The sequence below is a fragment of the Corythoichthys intestinalis genome, chromosome 2 (genome assembly GCF_030265065.1).
Source record: "Corythoichthys intestinalis isolate RoL2023-P3 chromosome 2, ASM3026506v1, whole genome shotgun sequence".
Taxonomy (NCBI): domain Eukaryota; kingdom Metazoa; phylum Chordata; class Actinopteri; order Syngnathiformes; family Syngnathidae; genus Corythoichthys; species Corythoichthys intestinalis.
Genome location: NC_080396.1, coordinates 26399783 through 26418021, shown reverse-complemented (window position 1 = coordinate 26418021; position 18239 = coordinate 26399783). Strand labels below are relative to the sequence as shown.

Genomic DNA, 18239 nt, shown 5'->3' with positions numbered 1-18239 from the left:
TTTGAACATAAGGTTCGGTTTAAATAAAGAATATGGTAATATAAAATCGGTGGACCTTTGCTGATACGTTGACCAGATCAGTTTCTACAAAAAATGACGTAGAAGTAAATGGGGGCAGGGGGATCATTGGAAGTAATGTTAGCTAGCGCGTTACAGATGAAAATGAACACACACGTTTGCACATGAGGATTGAAGAGGCCTTAATAATGACAAAGGTAAACAGAGAGTAGACAGCATGAGCGGCATTACAGTTCATTTTCACTGAGGGCCTCGTTACATCAATGCTCAACAGAGTGACCCTTAGCAAACACTGGCCCTTGAGATAATGGACACACACACACTAGCACAGTGTTCTGACACGCTCACTCTTTCTGGTCATTGTAGATAACGCTGACAAGATTAACCGATGGGATGATTAGTGTACTAGCAGAATCCGATTTTAGTATGTCAGTAGTTATATTTGTTAACAGGTAATGTTTTGTCATTTTAATTTAAAATATCTTTGCTTGGTGTACCCAACTCTGCATACAACTCAACAAGGTAACTTTTGGAGCAGCTGAGGCAGAAAATCCTCTTGCTTGTTGACCAGACGTGATTCACTGGTGCATGACCGCTGACCCTTAAAAACTCCTCCTACTCTCTAAGTGCAGTTTCCACCTCTCCACGTGTCCGATAAAGCACAAATAATAGCATGTTGATAAAAATAAGTCAGAGGCAGACTTGTTTTACATAATAGTTGAGTGTGGTTTTATTGACATGTAAATTAAGAAATTAATTTATTGATGGCATTTGTGTGCGGTCTCAAACTAATATGTAACATGACGGTAAATAATGTCTAACTGTGGCTCAGTAGTAGGTCTCCTGCTCCACCCAACCTGGAAACCAAAGGAGACAAAATTAGAGACTTTGGCTGACGGTTACTTATTGATTATTTAAAAAAAAAAAAAAGGTTTTAAAGACTTCCTATATCAGCATTATCCCATTATGAGTACAACCGCTGCTTCTCTTACAGTTATACTATCAAGATAAGTCCTGGTAAAGGCTGTTGTAATTTTCCGCATGAATACCTAAGATACCGGTAACATCGTTGGTAAAAAAATAATTGAGGCTCTCACAAAGCCATCTGTTTAAACCCAAAAAATAGTGTAAATGTTACGAAAACTGTTTTTTATTTTGAAAATGTAGCACTGTCATTTTTCACCATGGATGGGAATTAATCACCCATGTGTGTAGATGTACTGTAGCACACACACATACTCTGTATAGAAATGCAGCCGCATCCTCGTCAGCAAGCATACAGGTTTTGCTTGTTTTGCTCAGTACAGTGGATAGAAACAAGCATTAACAATGGCTGAGTTGTGAGTTCAAATCCCACGAGGACCTACCATCTGCCACAGTTCGCTGATCCGCATTGAAGCATTGAATGCTATAAACGCTTGCACATATTGGATCAGTGCAGCGGGCTGGCTTGCTATAAATGCTGGGATTCTGATGTCATTCCAGGAATGCTCAAAAAGTACCACCACAAGCTCTTAATTTTTTCAGTGCATCACAAAAACTACCAACTTACCAAGAAAGGATGTCAGCCATCAAACTGTTTATGACAGTAGTTGATAAACAGCTACCACATATAACACTCACTCTCCAAACATCTGATACAGTAGAAGAGGAAAATAGTCTTACCGCCTGGGTTGCGTCTGAGGATGTATCGTCTTGCCTCATCATAGAGGAAGATAAGCAGTGAATAGGGGAAGGCACAGAACCACCAGCATGGCCTGGGGGATAGAAAGGTAAAGGAGTTATACATGACGGAAAGGTGAGTCTAGTGCGATTCTGACATTACCCTACAATTTTCTGTTACTGTCTTTCATAGTAATTGCTGACGTAGTCTTATTGTTAATCAATTCTGCATTCCACACAAATGTCTTAGGGTACAAAAATACATTGTAAAGTATTTTTGAAAGTTTCCATAAACTACAATAAAATTATAGGAGTATTATTAGTTGTAAAATAGACATACCGTAATTTCCCGAATATAACCCGCACTTTTTTCCCCCAAAATGAACTTGTAAAATCATGGTGCACATTATACACGTGTACAGGGATGGAGACAGAAATATATATATACTGTATATTATGTATATATTAGGGCTGTCAAAATTATCGCGTTAACGGGTGGTAATTCATTTTTTAAATTAATCACGTTAAAATATTTGACGCAATTAACGCACATGGCCCGCTCAAACAGATTAAAATGACAGCAGTGTAAAGTCCGCTTGTTACTTGTTTTTTGGTGTTTGGTGGCCTCTGCTGGCGCTTAAGCCCAAATGATTTTATGGGTTTGAGCACAATGAGTGAGCATGGTGTAATTATTGACATCAACAATGGCGAGCAACTAGTTTATTTTTTTGATTGAACATTTTACAAATTTTAATAAAACGAAAACATTAAGAGTGTTTTAATATAAAATTTCTATAACTTGTACTAACATTTATCTTTTAAAAACTACAAGTCTTTCTATCCATGGATCGCTTTAAGAGAATGTTAATAATATTAATGCCATCTTGTTGATTTATTGTTATAATAAACAAATAGAGTACTTATGTACCGTATGTTGAATGTATATATCCGTCTTGTGTCTTAACTTTCCATTCCAACAATAATTTACAGAAAAATATGGTATATTTTATAGATGGTTTGAATTGCGATTAATTATGATTGATTCATTATTAAGCTGTAATTACCTCGATTAAAAATTTTAATCGTTTGACAGCCCTAGTATATATAAAAAATGATTTTTTTTTTTTTATTGACACGGCCATGTTGTGTTGAAGAAAACGTATGTAGCGATCCGTTGCCGACCATTACGGTACATGACGTCACCATTTTGTTTCGGTAATACTTCACTCTGGTCGAATGATTTCTTCTGTGTTAAATTCTGCTCTTTTCACTCTTCATAAACCACAGAATTTAGTTTCTTGAACTCATTTGAGTCAAAGTTTATTGCAACTTGGCAACTCGGACCATAACAAACGTAACACAACACAGACTTTCTGTGTCCGTCAACTATATCCGTCCCTTGGGAAACTTAAACCCAAATAACTATAGTTCCTCTTGTTACAGTAGCGATGCGCTCGTTCCAATTTCTGACTTTGGTCCTCACTTTTATTTTACCGTAGCAATCCATGGAAGAAACATTTATTCATCACGATGAAACGATCAAGTTATACAGCAGCCTTTAAAAGAAAAGTCACATCTGTTTTGTTTTCTCCTGGATTTTGGTAAGTTGGAGAAGTTGTCAGATCATATTGATACCGTGCATATTGTCAGTTAACGGTAATGTTTTAACCTACCAATGTGCTATGCTTGTGCTGTGTTTCACCAGTCAGTAAAATGGCATTTCTGTATCTTTACACGAGCTCTGTTTTCTTGTATTCTTCTATTTATTGGTGCTAAAATTAGGGTGCGCGTTATACACGGGAACAATAATTTTCCCTAGATTTTACAAGTAAATTTGGGGTGCACGTTATACATGGGTGCGCCTTATATTCAGGAAATTACGGTAAATATCTGTGTATTAAATATAGGTTGTGGTGTAAAACAACATGATTGAGTAATTAAAATCAAATATGAACCACTTTAAAATATACAGTCTATACTGTATAATATCCTGCATATCAAGTTTGGTAATGAGGACAGGGGGATAGATGAACAGAATGTTTACGGACATTTTAAATACAGTTTATGAAAAAAAAAAAAAAATGAAAAAAAAAAAAACGGATATGAAGTTATGGATGTATAAATTTTGTAAAAGTGTTGATATGTGGAATATGTTAGTAGGTTCCCATGACCCTAAAAAACATTAGAAGTACAGAAAATTAGGGAGGATTACTTGGTTACACATTCTATGTGGAAATTATGCATTACATTAAGTATTCTTTATTTTGGATTTCACATCTTGGTAGATAATGTATCTTGAGCAAAGTTGAATAAATATGAAAGGCATTTTAACTTCCTCCTACGCCTCAGTCCAAGTCGGTATTAACCCTTTAAGTACCCCTAAATACACCATAAATCTCAAAATGACTATCTACAAACATGTATTTTATCTCATATTAATAAAATTAAGTAAAATATAAGGTCAAGCATGGTGAAAAAAATGGCGGAGAAGACACTGTCACGCGACTAAGAAAAAAAAAAAAAAAAACGACTGAAGATAAAATGACGGACGGGACTCCAGCATCGTAAAGTTGAAATCACGTAATTCAAGTACGCCATGACCCGGGGACTATCTATATAGGGAGAATACAGAAGTTAGCAGTTCTTTGTTCCCTTCCACCTCTTCCATTTCAACCATGCAGAGGGACACAGTGGCATTCCTAAAACAGCTGTTAAAGATAGTGCCCTCGGTGTGCCGTAGGTCTGCCCTCACCAAAGCTAACTCCAAGTTTATTAGTACCAGAACTCCTCATCCGGAAGGCATCCAAAACAGTGACTCTACTCTGTGTCCCTCGAAACTAACAAAAGCCAGCGCTTTGCCTCATTTTGGCTCTTTACCTTTCACCACAACAGACCCGTAAAGCAAAAATTCATCCATCAATCTTACCACCACTCATGGAAAACCCAAAACAAAGAAGTTGAGAAGTAATGCGAGTGCATATTGACTTACTTGAGAGGGTACATTCTTAGGGCAACGTCCATGCCAGGGCAGTATGAAAGGAAAGCAGCAAGGGCGGTCTCTTCAAACAGCCCAAAGATAAGGATACGATTCCTGAAAAGGAAAATAATTAACACAGTTCTGATGTTGATATTTTGTACTAAAAAATGCTAAAATGCTTGTGGGACAGGGTTGCAACTGCCCTGTCCTATCTTCAAAATGAGACTGTTCTTCCAAATTGAGTTTTAGATAAAAACAGGTATTACGAGTGTGTATGTGTGTGATCTTTTTATTGTTGATGCTAAAGATATTTTGGACATACAGTGGGGCAAATAAGTATTTAGTCAACCACTAATTGTGCAAGTTCTCCCACTTCAAAATATTGGAGAGGCCTGTAATTGTCAACATGGGTAAACCTCAACCATGAGAGACAGAATGTGGAATAAAAACAGAAAATCACATTGTTTGATTTTTAAAGAATTTATTTGCAAATCATGGTGGAAAATAAGTATTTGGTCAATACCAAAAGTTCATCTCAATACTTTGTTATGTACCCTTTGTTGGCAATAACGGAGGCCAAACGTTTTCTGTAACTCTTCACAAGCTTTTCACACGCTGTTGCTGGTATTTTGGCCCGTTCCTCCATGCAGATCGCCTCTAGAGCAATGATGTTTTGGGGCTGTCGTTGGGCAACACTGACTTTCAACTCCCTCCTCACCCCGTGACGTCAAAATGACAACAAGAACGGTGAGCAAAAATCCCAGAACCACTCGGGGGGACCTAGTGAATGACCTACAGAGGGCTGGGACCACAGTAACAAAGGCTACTATCAGTAACACAATATGCCGCCATGGACTCAAATCCTGCACTGCCAGACGTGTCCGCCTGCTGAAGAAAGTACACGTCCAGGCCCGTCTGCGGTTTGCTAGAGAGCATTTGGATGATCCAGAAGAGGACTGGGAGAATGTGTTATGGCCTGGATGTGTACTTTCTTCGGCAGGGGGACACGTCTGGCTGTGCAGGATTTGAGTTCCTGGCGGCGCATTGTTTTACTGATAGTAGCCTTTGTTACTGTGGTCCCAGCTCACTGTAGGTCATTCACTAGGTCCCCCGTGTGGTTCTGGGATTTTTGCTCACCGTTCTTGTTATCATTTTGACGCCACGGGGTGAGGAGGGAGGTGAAAGTCCATGTTGCCCAACAACAGCCTCAAAACATCACTGCTCTAGAGGAGATCTGCATGGAAGAATGGGCCAAAATACCACCAACAGTGTATGAAAAGCTTGGGAGGAGTTACAGGAAACGTTATATCCAACAAAGGGTACATAACAAAGTATTGAGATGGGCTTTTGGTATTGACCAAATACTTATTTTCCACCATGATTTGCAAATAAATTCTTTAAAAATCAAACAATGTGATTGTCTGTTTTTTTTTTTCCACATTCTGTCTATCATAGTTGAGGTTTATCCATGTTGACAATTACAGGCCTCTCTAATATTTTCAAGTGGGAGAACTCGCACAATTAGTGTTTAACTAAATACTGATTTGCCCCACTGTAAATACTGACATGCTTCAAAAGTACTATTTTCAACTGAAACATAATTCAAACAAATACATACTTCATGCCCTGCTGCAAGATGGAGTTCCTCCTGGTCTTGCAGATTATCAAATCGGCCCACTGCACAATGACAATACTAGCGAAAAAGGCCGTGTGGCAGGTGAACTCAACAATCTTTCTTCGCTCGTATGTCTGAACGGATAAAAGAAACAAACATAATGGCATTTAACTTCTTTCTGAACTCCTTTGTAATTTAAGGATTGAAAGCAACTGCCTGCTTTGATAATCACTGACCCATTGCTGCCCATAGCTGTCCTCCAGGTCGTTTACTTGTTTGTCATCCCAGAGAACTCGAATTCCAAGTAAGTCCATGGGCAGGAAGCCGTTCTCTGCCAGGATCACAAAGTATGTGAAGAAGCCTGCAGTGGCCTGCATCATACCTAGTGGAAAATCAGAGCAATCAACTTGAGAACTGCAACATAAAGATAGGTATTCATTTTTTGGAGAAAGTGGCATAAACGGTACCAATCTGTCCGTAGGCGATGCTAATAAGCCTTTCGTTCACCAGTTTGTCTGTTTTAGGATTTCTAGGCTGTCTCTTCATAATATCACTTTCAGCTGCTTCATAGGCCAGTGAGATGGCAGGAACCTGCGGGGGGGGGGGGGGGGGGGGGGGGTGTCATGAACAACGCTACATATTGTATACGTGCACAGATCCCACAGCATAAAATTGAGACCAAAGTATAAAATATTAAACACCTACCATGTCAGTTCCCAGGTCGATACAGAGGATAGTGACTGTTCCCAGAGGCAGGGGGATATTAGCAATGATAAAGAGGAGGAACGGAGAAATCTCAGGGATGTTGCTGGTTAGTGTGTATGCAATGGACTTCTTCAAGTTGTCAAAGATCAGACGGCCTGAATTAAATAAATTATCAAGACATGAGACAACTTCATTCCGCAGCTGAAATACAACATATAAAAAACACGACAATACCTTCTTCTACTCCTGTGACAATAGAGGCAAAGTTGTCATCTAGCAGGATCATATCAGCTGCCTGCTTGGAGACATCAGATCCTGCAATCCCCATGGCGACACCAATGTCTGCCTTCTTCAGAGCTGGAGAGTCATTCACGCCATCACCAGTGACAGCAACAATGGCTCCCTGAATGTTGTATAGTGACCAACATATTTAGGGACCGTTTGAACAGAGAAGCTCCAACTGAATCAACAGTCAATTGCAGGTTTGCGTTAACATGAGCAGAGCTTAATTTACATCTCCGTTTTAAAGACGCCGCAATTCCGCATGAAAAATTATGTAGTATTTAGGCCATGCCATAGGGAGCAGTGCACTTTTACAACATGACAACCAATACACACACTTCCTTGACGACATCCTCCTCAACTCTGGTAATGTGTGCAGATAACTTGCAATGTTTTTCAATATTCTAGCAGCGAAACTGGTAGGTTTCTGTTTGGATGGATGGAAAATTAGAATGATTGCATTCCGTTACACTAGACTACAAAATATAGTCATGTTAACTTTGACTAGGTTGGGATTCTAATCGAACAGCAAAAATATGGATTGAATGACTACGGAGTTCTTGCTTATTCTTGAACGAGTTGTAAATACAGAGCTACATGTGTTAACTTGCCATTGAAAAGTATTTGTGTATATGTGTAAAAGGAGAATAAAACAATTTTTTAGTACCATGTTTCCTCTTCCCTTCCTTTTTACCTGCCTAAACCACCAAACGAAATGAAAGAAATGTAAGATGTATAAAGTACAAGCGTATAAACACAAAATCATCCATAAAATGAAGCATTTAATTTATGTAGCCTTTCAAAACTTTTCTCCCTTCATCGTTTTTTATCTATTCAGTCATTCAATATTGTCCCACGGGCGACGTATTCTTTCTCCCAGCCTACTGTCGAGCAGCCGAGGACTGAGCTGGGCTAGCCGAGCGAATGTCCTCGTCGATTGCAGTAGTGTGTCTCCAAATAGTCTCGCAATCAAGACTACAACTACGACAGTGTTGCTTAAATTTTGTAGTATTTTTTGCATGGGTTCAAAGCTTTTCCACTAACGACATATAACTTATTATAAAAAAATAAAACAAAATACAGGATACTCAAGATGAGGGGACCACCGTTAGCGGTGACTGTGAATGCCCACATTGACGTGACGTGTGGCAGTATCATCATAGCAAGAGAGTTCAATGCAATTTCTGTTTATACGTCTGCGGAGAAAGCCCTGCAATCGAATCATTCCACTTTGGAGCCCGCAATTGAAAGCTTGCGCATTTGCTCTCCAGTTTCACCGCTGCCGGCAGAACGTGAGACCAATCCGCAACACAATGGTTGAGGATTGCTGTAGCAGCCTCTCTGTGTAAACGGCCCCTTAGGGAGCTGTGAGCAAATCTGTCAGAAGAGTTGTTAGTAATAGGAACACATTTCTGACCTGTCGCTGGCAGCCCTCCACAATGATAAGTTTTTGCTGGGGAGAGGTTCGGGCAAAGACGATCTCAGTGTGGTGCTTCAGAATATCATCAAGCTGCTCTGAGGACATCTCTTTTAGCTCCCCACCATGGACAACACAGGCCTTAGCATCCCTGAAAAGGAAATCATGGCAGATTTACTGGACATCCTGGTTTGGTTCAGTTAAAGGTCCTGTCAAGTCATTGTCATAATTGGTGTCTAAATATTATTTGAACTTGTACCATAGAGACCTGGTACCAAAACCACTGATCACTAACGAAGAACTTGAGGAAACGTGTATGTTGGGGTGCTAGCTGCCAATGTATGGGGTCCAGAGAGGGATGCTAAACATGATAGTCGAATAAATAGGCAACAGTGACTTCCAATTCATTGTCATTTGACTACAAGAAAAAAGGAAAACACAAAATGGCATTTTTTAAAAACAAAAAAAAACACCAACTCAAAACAGTTTGTGCAAATATTACACAAGACTGAGCAAAAGAAGAAGCTCACTGACCACCCTCAGCACCATGATAAAAACAATCATTTTGTGAACGAACTCATAAATGCACACAATGAATCACTTTGTACACTTCAGTGGCAGTTGCAGTGTTTTATCCCACTCTCATAAGCCTCTTTCACGATAACCATCCAAGCAGGCATTTTAACATATTTTTCTCATTGAAGTCAACAATGAAATGTGGATTGAGTTTTGTATGACAGATACAGGCAAAAAAATAAATAAAAAAAATCCAGGTTTACCACTTCACCTCGGTTTCACCAACTAATTTAGAATCCAGCATGTGATAGGCTAAAAGGTAATATAATAAAACATCTTTGTCCACACTGGTGGCAGCACAGTTACAAATTCTAGAAGCAAAGCAAAGTGATGAATGTGTTTGTGAATGTGTGGATTTATTTGTCTGCAATGACTCAGTGGTAAAAGCATTTGAGCTGAGTAAAGTGAAGACAGTGATTTAAAGATCCTCTGAACAAGGAATATATATTTGAATGCCATGAATATTTTGAGATACCAACACCCAACCACAATCTTTAAATTAGGTACAAACCTGGGATTGACCTCTGACACTGGAACATTCAAGCGAGCTGCAATGTCTTCAACAGTCTCATTCCCCTCAGAGATGATGCCCACACCTTTTGCAATGGCCTTGGCTGTGATTGGATGATCACCCGTTACCATTATGACCTTTGGGAGAAGACTAAGTTAAGCGTTAAGGTGTAAAAAGATGACTGACTTTGATACAATTACCAGGAAAGTAAATGCAGTCTAAGTTCTGACACTACCTTGATTCCAGCACTCCTGCATTTGCCAACAGCATCTGGCACAGCGGCACGAGGAGGATCAATCATGGACATGAGACCAATGAAGCATAACTTCTCAGTGGGAAAGTTGACTTCATCAGTGTCAAACGCAAAGCCCTCTGGGAACTGGTCATCAGGCAAATTGAAATGGCAGAACCCTACAAATGTTGTATATCATTTAGATACCCATAACACTAAGTCAAATCACATTGCCCATAGAAAACCCACAAAAGCAGAGGGACAACATGTAACCACTATATTTCCACAGTTAAATCCTTGTGTAAAGATTTAGATTCAAGAAAGACTTACCAAGCACTCTCTCTCCAAGTCCTCCTAATTCTACATAGGCATTCTGGAAAGAATCTTTCATTTCCTCATCCAGTGGCTGCTCTTTGCCCTGGATCATGATAGTGGAGCACCGATCCAAAATCCTCTCAGGGGCACCTTTCATGACCAGCAGATGTTTGGTTTCTCCAGAGTTTGAGTTCTTATGGATGGATAGCTGCACAACAAGTAAGGCAAACCCTCGTCTTAATAATAAGAAGTTCACAAAGTTCTGAGACAGGCATTTGCGGTGCTCCCAAATACAGTGTTGTCATCACTGTAATCTGATTACTTTTTTCAGTAACGAGTAATCTAACGCGTTCGTTTTCCTACACCAGTAATCTGATTAAAGTTAGTTTCCTTAGTTTCTCTGCATTACTATTTTTTCATTGCCTCATAACCTATGTAGAATGAAGAATATTGCAGTCATGTATGAAGAGCATTTTCAATAGAAAATGCTAAAATAAAAGGTTCCCGGTACGTGTTTCCATGACAACCTCTTAGCTATTTCCTGTTTTGATCTCGCGTCACGTGTTGTGGGACTGAGGCGGGTGGACATTCGCGCTCGCGTTGCGAGTGAATGTCGATCTGTGGATATCCATGAACGAAGGTGAGTATTTTTCCTTCATTCTGGAGGGTATCAGCAAAAGGTTGGACCCCCTACATGTGCGGCCGTTTCATAGCTTTGGCGTAGCAACGACTGGCAGTCATCGCTCCAAGTTGGCAAGCTTTGTTTACATCATATGCGTGTTGCACATCTATGCCGTGAGGTGATGTGTTCGTTTAGCATCTGTGGGATGTGTTGTAAGTCCGATTGAGTGTAAAGTGCTTAGTTGCCGCCACGTTTTGTGGCCAAATTGACCGCGTGTGTGTTAAGAGGAGTACTTCCGGGTTGTGCACGCCGTACGCGCCCACCACACCTTTGCAATTTTGTGCAGTCAGTTTGCATTGTTTTACATTGGCACTGATATGCTGTTAACCATAACCCGAAATTCAGAAGTTTTGACATTAGGCTTAATCTTACAGTTAGCGGGGTTTAATTGGTCGGTGGAGTTGATTTCAACAAATTCCAAGCAGTTTGTCAGATATTTGTTAGTTTCTGGGCTCCGGAGTGGCTAAGCTAGCGCAAAATTCTGATATTCCTCTTTAAATTCAATCATCGGAATGTCAATTACATGTGATGTCATTTTTCTGTTATGTTGAGGCGGCAAAGGGAGAACAATGGGTAAAAAGTAACTGATAGATTACTTTTAAAGTAACTTAGTTACTTTGATAATGAAGTAATCAGTAAAGTAAATAGATTACTTTTTTGAGGCGTATTCAGTAATCAGTAATTAAATTACTTTTTCAAGTAATCTGTGACAACACTGCCCAAATATTAAGCAGGCTTAAAACTCAGTTGTTATAAATTCAGAATTTTAATAGTTTGTCCTTTATTGAAAAAGTACATACACTAGGGGGCATTGGTGAGCAGTTTCTTTGTTTTTTTTTTTTTTTTTTTTTTTTTTTGCCATTTACCTGGTATTTGTTGGTGGAGTTGAAGGGAATTTCGGCAACCTTTGGGTATTTGTCTCGGATGCCTTTGACAGATCCACAGCACAACTCAATACATTTGAGCAGGGCAGCCTCAGACGCATCTCCGGCTACATCCCTCTGTTAAGCGAAAGATCAGTGAGGACACTTCCAACCACCAGAGTCCATTTCAGCATACTTCATTTGAAATGAGTTAATACCACTGGTGTGGTACTACGACTGGGTTGATGCTCATGAAGGAATTGATAAACAAAAATCTACTATAACTCTTGATTTCATAATTTGGATGAATTGGTCTGTGACATAAGGATTTTGAAGTAATTAATTTCTGTAAGCATGGCATTACAATAAATCTTGCTCATATCCTTTCCCAATGTTTAATTATTCACTAACATTTATAAATAGGTGAACTTGACCAAAACGTTCAGTGTCTGATGAACTGATAATATCAAAATGGGTTATTACCTTTAGGATAGGAATATTGGTCTGCTCTGCCAGGAAGACAGCGCGGTTACATAGGCCAGCAATTCTGGCCAGGGCTGCCCAAGATTCAGAGCTCCTGTCAAAGGATGTCCCACTCTGGTTCTCAGTGGTGTCTGCCTCATGAATCTGGTTGTCAAACCACATGTGGGCAACTGTCATCCTGTTTTGGGTCAGAGTTCCAGTTTTGTCTGAGCAGATGGTGGAGGTAGAGCCCAGGGTCTCAACAGCTTCTAAATTCTTTACCAAGCAGTTCTTCTTGGCCATGCGCTTGGCAGTCAGAGTCAGACATACCTGGAGACACCCAGAGTTATGGTGGAGTCCAAACAAGAAAATAAGATAGAAAAATTTCACCAAATTAAAACTCACAGTGACAGTTGCCAAGAGACCCTCTGGCACATTGGCAACAATGATACCAATGAGGAAGATAACAGCTTCTAGCCACCCGTACCCAAGAATGAGGGAAAGGATGAAGAAGGACACACCCAGGAAGACAGCTACACCTGTAATAATGTGAATGAAGTGCTCAATCTCAATGGCAATTGGAGTTTTGCCCCCTTCCAGACTTGAGGCCAGGGTCGCGATGCGACCCATGACAGTACGATCTCCTGTGTTGATGACGATCCCTCTAGCTGTGCCTGTAGCAAGAATTTCAAGTCAATGAACGATAAACATTGTAGAAATAAAAATGAATTGGTGTTTTTTCATAGTCGAAACCTTCAACACAGTTGGTGGAGAAGAAAGCAATGTTCCTTGTCTCCAGTGGGTTGTCGTTGGAGAAGTCTGGAGTACGGGTCTGTGGCTCTGATTCCCCAGTCAAAGAGGAGTTGTCCACCTAGAGGGTGAAAGCCACATGAAATGTACTAAAATCTATTGGGAGGTAATGTTTTGGGGTTTTTTTGTTTTTTTTTCTTCAGAAAACAGGAAAACTCAACAGCAAAACAATTAAACAATGAAAATAACAACCTTGCAACCATGAGCAGAGATGATTCGGAGATCAGCTGGTATTCTGTCTCCACCTTTAACCTCTACCAGGTCTCCCGCAACTACATCTTCAGCGTTAATGTTGTTCTTCTCTCCGTCACGGATAACCAAGGCTTGCTATAAAAAAAGGTGTGAGATGAAGTTAAAATGAAATCTTTTGTGAATTCCACATTACATTTGGTGCCTAATGCAAATATAATGTGGACAAGTTGAAGCTCACCTGTGGGACAAGATTTTTGAAGGACTCCATGATTTTAGAGCTCTTGGCCTCTTGGTAGTAAGAAAAGCAACCGGTGATGATGACGACAGCAGAGAGCACAACTCCAAGATATAACTATAGAAGAAAGAATAGTTAGACAGTGCTGAACAAATACGTTCATCACACACTAACAAAGACTATTTTACATTATCATTGGCAGGTTCATCTTCGGAGGCAGCCTGGATCCCGTATGCAAGAAAGCAGAGAATGGCACCGATCCAGAGAAGCATCGAGAAACCTCCAAAAAGCTGGCAAGAAGATATTTCAGATGCACGATGAACATGAACAATACCCCAAAATTTCAAGCTTGAATGTAAGTCAATTTTACCTGTCTGCAGAACTTCACCCACTCAGGTGTAGTGGGAGGTGGCGTAAGGGCGTTCGGGCCATCACGTAGCAGAATCTCCTTTGCTCTGGCAGAGGACAAACCCTAAACAAGAGAGAAATATTTTGCTAAAAAGAATGAATATGAACTGCATATATATGATCAAGTCTGGTTTAATAAATAAATAAATAAACAGGACAATCTAAAATTGCCATGCTCAGAATGAAATGTGTAATCATGGAAAAGAGAGGGGTTGTGTTATTCAGGAACAGAATGTATAATACTTGGACTTCTACGTCAAGGTCATGTTTTGTAGTGAAGATAAAAATGTGGGAGTTGACCGAGTCAATGGGAACAGAGACTTTGTTTAGGGGAAAACTGAGATAGATCAAGTTTCGGTAGATAATCAACATCAGTCAAGTGCTCAGTGTACAGTATGTGAGACTGTATTGTGCGTTGTCACTGGATCCAATGTGTACTCAACCAGGTCACCCTCACACAGAAATTGACTTTGCCAAAACTTAATGACAAAACTGCTGAATTGAAAGTAGTTGTGTATACGAACGAGAAAAGACTTTTCACAGAAGGAACAACACTACACAATACCATAGATAGATGTAAGCTCATATGGCCAGTGAATTTATAGTTTTACTTCACATATCATTCATTCTGCTTCTGTCCGATCTTTTATGTGGGCGTGAGCACAACACACTTACCCTGGCCAAGTCAGTTCCATATTTCCTATGAAGCTCATCCAAGGTGAGTTTGTGATCATCCTGTAGAGGAAGAGCCAAAAAATAGATTTTCAGTTAGATTCGCTTTGGTGTACAATGTCCTGTCATGTTCGCTAGTGCGGACTCAAGGATGGCTAAATCATAGGTTAGTTAGGGATTACGAATTTGAAATATTACTTCAAGCAGAATAAATAGGTTTACTGCACATTGAAAAGTCTAATGTGTGGGCGAAGTTGCATTAAACTGGAGAACTACTAACAGTTCATCCAAAGAAATCGTCACCTTCTGCACTGGAAGATTGCTTATATGCTTTGCATTTAACAATAGTTGTGTCAACAAGGTTTCTTTACTGCTTCATGTATTTACTTACTGATGTAACAGAGAATGATATGAGTGTGGAATATGAACAAAAAGCTCTGACGTGCATGCATGCGCCTACACAGCATTTGTGTTTGAACGCCCACAATGAAGAACAATGTAATTTTGAATGATGAACTACTGCATCTGACTCCCTCCTCCAATTTTGGCTGCACTGACATTTACAGTTTACTGGCATTTAAACAGTTATAATTTTTTAAAACATGAATAAGCAATAAACCTCAGCCTGTATTAATCATATGTCGTACCCTTTAAGGTAAAATGCAACATCTCCATTCATTTGCATTGGAAATAAATGGATGTTAAATGATGATCATTAACAGTTTTGTCATTGTTTCACTAATGCTGCTATTGCTTCTTTGGTTCGACAATGCCAATCTTTGATGGAAAAGCTTTTGAAAAGATTAGTGAATAAAAGGAAGGATTCAAGGTGACGCCACATTGCTGATATCGTTGTTATGGTACTGTGTCCTTCAGTGTTGCGAGGACTTTGAGTTCAGACGCATTGTAGCTCATAATCATTAATATCTCACCTTAAGTGGAAGTGGGGACCTTTTTATATTATTAAGATAGCACTATAGCTCTTCCCTGTTTTTTTTTCTTCTTTTTAAATAAACTTCAATTTAGCTACAAAGGGCACTCTTGGGACACTTTTAGTAACGTCAGTACAATGAAACACAGTACATGCATAGTAGGCTGACCTTAACTGATCAGCATGACCTTGTCAAAGTCAATAAAGACACTTGGTCATTCATTGGAAAAAAAAAAAAAAAAAACATCTTAATGATTCACGCGAGATTAGAGGCAGTTGGAATTTTAAAAAGTGATTTTCTCCACAACTGACAACATCATGACCTGACCTATTGAAGGACACTGTAACATTTGAAGAAGGTCACACTGCATGCCCATTTTTTTTTTACCCAGTAAGAAAAGACGGAGAGAATTTGCGAAGCTCCACCTACTTCATGGCAAATATTGAGGCAAGTTGGGAAGCATAACTTCCCAGTGTTTAAGTACAAAACCTTTTTCTCTCGAGAGTTAATGTGAAACTGTCTCGTGACCTTCAAAAATTACACACACACGCAAATTCATGCTGAAAAACACTGCACCGACAGGCATTCCAATGTCTTTTCAACACCGGATACTTCAAATCAAATAATCTTTCATGCAAAAACACTGAGCAGTTACACTTGAGCCGGTATGTTTACACTTAAAACTTTCTGTTCTGCAAACCGCCTATCATGGCTATTGAAGATTTAATAACTTACAGCGTGAAATAACTAACACGTGACTGTACTTGCATCCGTTAAGAAAGCAGCTCTTGTGAAACTGAGGGCACACAGCCTTCTTTTCATGTGACTACGCCATGAGGTCAAAGCTGAGTGTTTGTCCAGGCCATGACTGTGACCAATGGTTGTCGACAGTGGTATGACAGAGCCTTAGATGGGTCATGCCTACAGGGTGGCATAGTTTTGGGGTTAGAAAGGTCACATTTCAAGCCTTTACTTACCAAATCCACTTCTTTCTTCAGGTCTTCCATATTCTTTTTATCTTTTGCCTTCTTGCTTTTCTTGTCCTCTCCATCAGACGTAGCTGCCAATTTGTACTCATCCTTCCCTCTCTGGATTAAAAAAAAGAGACAAAATCAGCCTTTGAATAGCAGAGGGCACATGCGAGCAAAGGCTATCTCTTTGTTACCAAAACATTTACACAGACGTGTGCTAATTATTTGTTAAATGTCTATCAGGGAACACTTTGAAAAGGCCCTCTCAAGCAAAAACAACTGAACGCAAACTTTAGCCTCAACATTAACCGCAGGACGAGAACAAAACTAGGCCAAAGCATGTGAGCAACAAGTTCCAATACTTACTCCCAGCCCCATGCTTGCAGTGTAAGTCCTGAGAACAGCCAATCCAATTGTCTATAACTTCAACTTTCCTACCCCGCCTCTCTCTCTCTCTCTCTCTCTCTCTCTCTCTCTCTCTCCCTCTCTCTCTGTTTCTCCCTCTCTCCCTTCGTATTCCTCTCTCGCCCAAGCAGAGAAGATAGGCTGCTTCACATCAGGATACTTTTATACCTACCTGCTAGAGGAAGGGGGGTTTGAGGAGGAGTTTTGGGTGAGGGGAGACAGGTAGTGTGTTAGTGGGAGTGGTTGAAACTAAACAGGTGAGTGCTCGCGATAATGTTCAAGTTGGAGACTTAATGACAAAGTGCCCTTCATTTGCTCCTTAATCTTTGGTCCAATTTAGGCCTCCTTTCACTGAAGGTTAGTTGAAAGTAAGAGTCCAGTGAACTCATATGTTTGAATGGCAAAGGCCAAAAGATAAAAAAGGGGGGCAGGGTCACTCCCTGTCCGAGCCCAAGAGTCAGAGGTTGTAACAAAGTGTCACTCTCAAGCTTATAAACCTTGATAGATAACACGATATGCTAACCTTGTTAGGCTAATGTGACCCTCCTACTTCAGGAAAACATCTAGCAGCTGTACCAACTTACTCGGTCAAATTTCAGTAGATGATTTTTTTTTTGTTTTTAATGCTCTTGAGTGAGAAGTGATTTTTTTCTTTAATGCTCTTGAGTGAGAAGCCAGGTTTGTGTTTGTGAATAAAGTTGAGCTGCTGCTGATGCAGGAAACACATACAGGAAGTTGAGGGTTTGTTTGGTTAGCAGGAAGCCATAAAACTGAAAAGAACATGCTTTAATGAATGACTGAGCCATGCTGTGCCCCTGAAATGTCCTTGAAAATCTTTCGACATACAAAAAGACAATTGTTGAAAGTTGGGACACGTGAACATGGGTGGGTGTACAAGTCACAGTGATGTGAGCAACCAAGCAGAAACAGCGTTTCATATTCAGTCATTTGACGGTACAGTTAGCTAATTTTCAGATTTGAACAACTACTGGCAGAACATGTGACTTTTGAACCCCACATTTTTTCTATAGGGATTTTTAGGACAACCAACAGCAACTTTCCTTAATGAGAAGTTGGCAACAATGGGTAGAAGTGACCCCGGAATTTGTTTAGAAAATCAAGAAGCTGTGTTCCTTTTTAGTGAAACTGACAAGGAGAAGAAGTTGTCCTTGCTGGTTGCTAGTGGGGGAAGGGAAGGAGGAGGCAGGGGGTGGAAATGTTTGTAGTAAACTTCTAACTGTTTACAGTCACAAGGCTGTGCGAAGAAGGGGGAGGGGTCTTTTTACTCTTGTTAAAA

At 39.9% G+C, this 18239-nt stretch overlaps 1 protein-coding gene across 1 annotated transcript; it reads right to left on the bottom strand.

The window, feature by feature from the left end:
- Positions 1 to 229: 229 nt before the first annotated feature.
- On the bottom strand, positions 230 to 17077 carry LOC130904800 (sodium/potassium-transporting ATPase subunit alpha-1). The gene is made up of 23 exons (XM_057817833.1): positions 16904 to 17077; positions 16544 to 16654; positions 14638 to 14697; positions 13925 to 14026; positions 13743 to 13844; positions 13558 to 13671; positions 13320 to 13454; positions 13071 to 13188; positions 12723 to 12991; positions 12339 to 12647; positions 11859 to 11993; positions 10326 to 10518; positions 9999 to 10174; positions 9764 to 9900; positions 8677 to 8827; positions 7212 to 7380; positions 6978 to 7132; positions 6740 to 6863; positions 6509 to 6654; positions 6276 to 6406; positions 4670 to 4771; positions 1684 to 1775; positions 230 to 875 (listed from the first exon to the last, which is right to left on the bottom strand). Exons 1-23 carry the CDS (start codon positions 16913 to 16915, stop codon positions 847 to 849), a joined length of 3072 nt encoding a protein of 1023 aa, XP_057673816.1. The 5' UTR covers positions 16916 to 17077; the 3' UTR covers positions 230 to 846.
- Positions 17078 to 18239: the final 1162 nt, after the last annotated feature.